At 40.0% G+C, this 7,500-nt stretch overlaps 1 protein-coding gene across 1 annotated transcript in view; it reads right to left on the bottom strand.

Moving 5' to 3' along the window:
* LOC140951304 (uncharacterized) overlaps positions 1-7,500 on the bottom strand; it is a 52,545-nt gene that overhangs the window by 19,789 nt on the left and 25,256 nt on the right. The window contains exon 5 of the mRNA XM_073400556.1: positions 3,983-4,074. Coding sequence (XP_073256657.1) covers positions 3,983-4,074 — 92 coding nt within the window. The remainder of the gene's footprint in view (positions 1-3,982; positions 4,075-7,500) is intronic.

Genomic DNA, 7,500 nt, shown 5'->3' on the forward strand with positions numbered 1-7,500 from the left:
TAACAACAACAACAACAACAATAATAATAATATTATGTATACACTCTCAGTGTTCAACTGCTAACCAGTTCCCGGTACAAGTCACGTCTTGCGTTCTTAGTGGTCGAGAACCCGTTGGAGGATTCTCCTTCAGGATTCTTCCTGATAGGGCAGTCTTATGAATCTGAGATACATCAAGATTCACCCCTAAGCTTTCAAGATGACCAACTAATCCTTTAGGGATTGTCCCAAGTGCCCCGACAACAATAGGCACAACCCTACTTTTGACCTTCCACAGTTTTCAATTCTCTTGCCAGGTCTTGATATTTACCAATTTTCTCTTTCTTCTTCAGTTCCGCCCTAGCATCTTCTGGCACAGCTACGTCAATAATTTGGCAAACTGCTTGCTGTATGTCTACTACAAGGTCAGCTCTATTGTGTTCAAGCTGATAATCAGTCTGTTTGCTAAAATCCCAAAGGATTTTGACTTTCCGGACTCTCGAACTTTTTCAGGGACATGCTCATACCACTTGCCAGCAACTGTCAATCCGTACTTTCTGCACAGGCACCAATGGACAGCCTTTACAACACTACCATGACTACTTTTATATTTTCTCTGAGCCAACACTCAGCAGTCACAAACTATCTGGCTTACTGATTCTTCCACACTCTTGCACGATCTGAATTTTGAGCTGACAGCCTCTTTGTCAATCTTTACCTTTATTGCATTCGTTCGCAATGCCTTGTTATGTATCCTTAAATCCCCCCTTCTTCAACCACGTCGAAGAGAGATTACTCGTTGCACCTTCTGTATGCCTTAAAACTGACCATGGAAATTATGGTTTTTCCTTCCAGTCCGCCATTCTCTCATCACTCCTTTGCTGCTAATACTGTAAAGGGTCGCTTTCAGCTTTAGGCTTCAAAACAAGGCAGGTAGCTTTTTAGCAGCATTTCTTGACTCTGCTGAACATGGCTCTTATTCAAACTCGATCAACTATTCCATGGTGGCACAGTCCGCTGCACTATTCAGCCCATGTCCACCTTCCTTCCTTGGCAGTATACTCTACGTGTATTTGCTCGAAGGTTTACAGTGCCATACATTGTGAACAACTTTCTTGTCTTCCTGTCAATAGCTTCCACCTCCGCTTTCTTCCACTCCAATAAACCTCCACCATACCTCAGGTGAGATACAGTGCTTTCGTTAATAGCTGCGACAACATAGCCTCTGTTCAACCTCGACTTCAGAATCGATCTTATCCTGTGAAAGTATTCCTTTGTCAGTTTTGTTTTCAATTCCTAGCTCCTGTAAGACATCACTAGCCTCTAACACTCCCAGATACTTGTATCCTTCTTCCTGTTGCAATGCGGAAATTTCCCTTCCTTCCGCAGGTAACTTTATACCGTCAAAATTGGTAGTTTTTCCTCCCTTCAAGATTTTATGCATGCACGCTTCTGAATACCGAACTCCACAGCAATATCTTCACTATAAATACGGACAGTCTGGACTAACGATTCAATCTCACGCTCGTTCTTTCCACACAACTTTAGATCATCCATAAACAGCAGGTGGTTAATCCGTATCTGGTCATTGCTTAGGACATAACAAGGCTTCACCTTTCGGAGTAAAAGTATTAGAGGGATCATAGCAATGACGAAAAGCAATGGTGATAGGGAGTCACCCTGAAAACTTCCTCGTCTGATTCAAATTTCGCCATGCGACTCATTGCTTGAGGTCACGACAGTTCTCCACCCCTCCATATTTCTTCCCAGGAGAGTTTGTACATTCACGGCAACACCAACTAGGTTGAGGCATTTTATGATCCACACGTGTGGCACCATGTCGTACGCCTTTTCATAGTCAATCCATGCCATCACCCAATTTTGTCTTCCTCCCCTTGCAATCATTTTCACCATCTTATCAATAGACCTTTTTACCGATACGGCAGCCATATTGAATTTATTAGATTTAAGGAGTATTATGGGATGCCCAGGGGGGCACTGGCTCAGTATTTATGCGCGCTTTTCGGGCAAAAAGAGAATTTCAACGTATATTTCTCGGGAAAAAGGCGATCGTCATTATATCCAAACACGGCACAACGATCTTTTTTCCCATTACAATCTTTTTCTGGGAAAACTTAAAGAAAAATTGGCCCGAAAAGCGCATGTAAATACTGATGCAAGTATACTGGATCGTCCTCATGCCCCCTGGGCATCCCATAATACTCCTTAAATCCAATTAATTCAATATGGCTGCCGTATCGGTAAAAAGGTCTATTATCAACTGATCTTTTGTTCCTCCAGATTTTTTTCTGCAGCCTTTTTGCTCTTCGGGGAGTAGCTGCTTCCTCTCTAGATGTTCATATAGTTGGGAGCAGATTTTTCCAGTGACCAATTTCCACATTAACGCTAGACACGTGATTGGTTGATAGTTGTCAGGGGTGTTACCCATTGAATTATCTTTCATAATTAAAACCGCTTTCTCATATTTGTTCGTGGTTGCAGTTGAAACTCTTGCTTTGGCAATTCGACAAAACCCAGAGATAATTGGTATTAAAATCGGTGGCGAAGAAACAAAACTCCTTCAATATGCTGATGACAAAACGGCCGTTCTGTTTGACATTGACTCGGCACAGGCCCTTTTTAACCTTCTCGAAGTATTCAAGAACTTATCAGGACTTGTAATTAACTCATCTAAAACTGAAGGAATGTGGATCGGGTCGTCTAGAGATAAAATTTCAAAACCTTTTGGTATAAAATGGCCTGACGAACCAACCAAAGCCGTCGGTGTTTATTACTCATACGATATCAAACTTTTGCACGAAAAAATTTTTTTTGAGAGATTGGACAGTGTCAAAAAACTTATAAACATTTGGTCTTCAAGAGGCCTTTCTATCTATGGAAAAGTAACAATTATCAAGTCTTAAATCATACCAAAATTTGTTTACATTTCCTCGCTTCTGCCGGTCCCCAAGTAAATCTTTAAAGAGTTAAATCAAATTTAAATCAAAATTTTTGTGGAAAGGAACCGATAAAGTGACAAGACTTTCCACAATTAACGAATATGAAAACGGTGGTTTAAAAATGATCGATCTGGAAAGTATGATTAAATCTTTACGACTAGCCTGGCTGAAAAGGATCTTCCAATGCAACAATGGTGCTTGGAGAAGCTTTTTACGGTTTTCTCTAGAAAAGTGGAGGGTTAAAGACCTCAGCCCCCCCCCCCCCCCCCCCTCCCCGGCTCTGCCGTCCCTGGAACTGGCTTCCTCAAAGGGCAAGCAATTTTTTAAGACATATTTTCCATCTCACCCTGCAGCGAAGGAATGCTAATGCAACTGGCCATTTTTTTTGTTGAACACAGGGATGAATTTTGCTACTACTCTTAAATCAGGAAAAGAAGTAAATGATCTTTTATTTGAATTAGACACCACAAATTCTTATACTATGCAAAACGGATTCAACACACGTACGTTGGAGAGTAAAGGAAAATTTTCCTGAAACTTTTAAATCCCAGTTGGAAAAAAATAAAAATGTTATTCACCGGCCTAGGTCGGTCCGTATTGGGAGAAACTGTGCCCTTGGTTTGAGTAACGCCGGAGGCCATAAGACCTCGGGCATCGAGTCTACAATTAACCTCCAGATATTGGGGTAAGCACTGCACGTACCTGTCAGTTTACACTTTATTTAGGTTGAGTTTTATTTTTTTAAAGTAATATCTCATGAAGAATGTTGAAAATAGCATTTCTGAACCTCTAGGTTTCAAAATTTCCTGGGGGTGGATGGCCCCCATACCTCCCTACAAACCTGCACCTCTGGCCCTGATTTTCAAGCCCTCCAGTTGAAAATATAATACACTTTGCCGTCTCTGAGTGCTAAAGTTTACCAGCCCAGAACAGACTGTACGGTCCTACTCTCTTTTTCAACAACTGTAACATTTACTTTAACTCGGCAAAATTATGTTGCTTGCCAATTGGACATCTCAATATTACAATTAAAAAAAAGGTACCTTGCAAGCCTGTCCACCCCATAGCTATCGATGCTACATTCCATCAGTTCTAAGTACTGAATAGGATAGATAGACTGCTCCAGAAACAATGCCTACAAATGAAAAGGATCAAATTACCAAAATTACTTGATTTGGCGCACGTGTAAGCAAGTCCAGTGGTCTGATCACAAATTCAAAGTATAACATGTACAGTTAACCAGACAGGGCTAGTCAGGCCCCATTGATGAAATAGTGGAGAAGATTGATTTCTATTACCCAGGGTTTTGCAACTGTCTTTCACTGCATAAGGGCTATTCTATTCTGCAAAACGAAACGAAACGAAACGAAATATATGGGAGAGAGATAAAAAATGCTTATTAGCGGAGCTCCAGACGCGCTTCGCGCGCGCGTGGGCGGAGCCCCATACCTAAGTAAATCTACCCATCCCAGAAAATTTGGTAATCACGTGACCGTACACCGACCGCCGACCGTCCGTCCGCACCACAGGAAAACCAATGTTTACTCTCACACTTTTAGCTAGTTTGGGAGCCCAAGAGAAAACTAATTGCACATCAATGTTGTGATCAATTGACAGCTATCAAAACAGGTTATCCGCTGACCGGTATCACCTGACCGTACTGTGGGCTCAAGTCTCGACCCATCGAGGTCGAGTATTTTTTAAGTTATCCGTTGACAAATTACCAGTTTCAAATGATCGCAGGCTCAAGTTTATTTTTTCCAAGGATTCATATCAAATATCTTGTGTTTATGTCACTATGGCCCCGCACTATTAGGATTCTGCTTTCAAACTGACCTCGGAAGCGAAAATTCAGCCAGTTTTTAAAAGCACAGGCGGGGAAGACCTTATCTTACCATGGTCACGCCTTGGTCACGCTCTACGTCCAATTTTTATACTCTGATTGGTCAAAATTTGACAGGTGAGTTAATGCCGAAAAATTATGCAGCATCTTGAAAGTTGTTTACTTTGACAGCTGAAGCTGACAGAGTTTTGTGTCAACTTGTGATGTTTTTAACTGTCTTTTTCCTCTGAATGTACAAAATGAAATACAGCTGCTATCAAGAGTCTTCTGTTGTTCGTGGCTGGTTTGTTTACTGGGTTTTTGGTTGAGAAATGCGTCGCTTATCAAAATTCGGTAATTCGATTTCGGATGGCATCGTTTTCGTTTTTCACCTTGCTTAATGCATAAGAGGGTTTAAAAGTCTCAAGCAACTGTGGCCTTCCTTGATAGCTTGCAGGAACTGAATCTCGAATGGTAAGCCTGAGTAATTATTGTATTTGATGTTTGTTTTTGTTATATCTAATTTCATGAAGTCTTGCACAGTTCACGCTGACAGTTTATGCGGCAAGTTTATGCACGTTTGTAGGATTTGAGTCAATGATCTGACCTAGTATCAAGTTTGATATAAGCTTACAGAACTTTAAAAAGCCTTCAGATATATTTGCTCACCACAAATAGAAAGAAAACGTTCCGAAGAATATTTAGTTATAAATTTGGCTGTAGAAAGAAAACTTTCAGCGATTTTCTTGCTTCGAGGAGTTCACCTTCGAAAACAGTAAACACCGCGTCGGGAAGCGGGCTTAAGCTTCACGCTTAAAGACTCAGGATTTTTAGAGACACTAATACTTGTCTTCGTGAAGAAAAATTGTTGAAAAGTTGTCTCTGTAAATGTTTCACCGAATTATATTTCTTTTTTTGATTGTTAGTAGTCTCTCTTGCAATTTTAATCGCTTGTTCGTGCCGTTTGTTTTCATCGTTCATGAACATCGCTTGCAGGAGTACTAAAAAATGTCGCGCGTATCAAACGCTTTATAAGATTGCACATCGTTATTCAGTTATTTTTATAACTGAAACCATCTTTAACTGAAACCATTAAAATGGTTTCAGTTATAAAAATAACAAAAACAAAAAAACAAAAAAAATTAAATTCGCTATTATGTTGAAGCGTAACTCTATTAAAGTTCATTTAAACACTCGACCACACTGACAGCTCGCACTACGGAAACGAGAACCAGCTGGCCGTATGGGTGATTTCGGAAATTTTTGAACGGTTTCGCTTTAAGCCCACGATTGATCGTCCTGAATATTGACTGAGTGCAATTTGTCTTGAAAAATTGTGAAATACCGCATTCTGTCCGAGGTGTGTATGATAAATAGTACTGTTTCACCTCAAATGTGATGTATAAAAATTATAAAAGGTTGGTTTAAACACCCCCAGATTTGTTGGCAAGAATTTGTTTTCGAGGCCTATATACTGTGATCTTGAATGTGATCGAAGATGTTTGCTATTTTTTGGGTGTACATATAAGATTATCAATACGATGTAAGATGTTTCACTCTAAAATAACTTAGCCTTTCCCTCAAAAGTCTTATGAATGTGCCCTTAAGTTAATTTGTGGATTAAAAGTTTATTGTTTGATTTAAATTATAAATTTATTAATTGGAGCTTCGGTTTTAGCCCTGGCTAAATCTATATATTATCCTAAACACAGTTCAAGACAAAACTTAAAATGTGTTTGGAAGTAATAGTTAACGAATAATGACAGATTTTTACCTGTTTTGCAAAGTAGTAATTTCACTAGAATTACTACTTTCCGAAATCACGTTTTTTCACCTTCATTTAGCAAATATGTCCTTTTCGTCTGAAAGAAATTGTGTACAGCACCTCTCATTTTATAGACCGTACTAGAACTCATTACGCAAAGTAGAAATTTTGCCAAAATTACTATTTTGCGAAATGGCGTTTTTTCACCTTCATTTAGCAAATATGTCCTTTCCGTCGGAAACTGAAATTGTGTCCACCAATAAAATTATTAATATTCGAAGAATGTGGGCACCTCTCATTTTTTCAATATCTGGGCACCTCTCATTTTAGCAATATCAGGTCGATCAAGATGTCAGTGGTTGGAAAAAAGACCATCAAGAAAGAAAACCAAATGCAAATCGCCGGGGGTATGCCCGGAGCGCATGTGTAGGATGTAGAAGTCTGGGGCTGAGACCCAAGAGCATGATGGGATATGGAAAATCCCGGTTTTGAAAAGAGTAGTAAATAGTTACTGTACAGATTCTATTCGATCGACAAATAGAGTTAAAGGACAGTGAAGACAGTATAACACATGGTAACAGGTCAAATTGAACCATGCATAAAACTAACTCCAATTCTACGACTGCCCACGCCTTGCAAGCAACACATTATTTTTAAAAGAGATGTAAAGTCAAATAAATTCCAACCAACGTTGAATGAGGGCTATGCCGCGGCTAAGATAATGGCATAATCCGTTTTCTGTCACTTTTCTTACAATACCTGCCCGGAGGGAGGTACTCGGTGACAACGTTTTATGCGCGGAGGCTCCGCATCGAGGTCCAACCCCTTAACCGTTTATGTACCATTCTTGACGAAAAAGCACCCCTTTCAAATATCTAGGCTCGAATCTAGGCCATTATGGGAAGTATCCTCCTGGGATACCTGTCAAGATGCAACGGCTTAAATCTCACGCCTCTAGTACTCAAATCTGTGTT

The sequence above is a fragment of the Porites lutea genome, chromosome 10 (genome assembly GCF_958299795.1).
Source record: "Porites lutea chromosome 10, jaPorLute2.1, whole genome shotgun sequence".
Classification (NCBI taxonomy): domain Eukaryota; kingdom Metazoa; phylum Cnidaria; class Anthozoa; order Scleractinia; family Poritidae; genus Porites; species Porites lutea.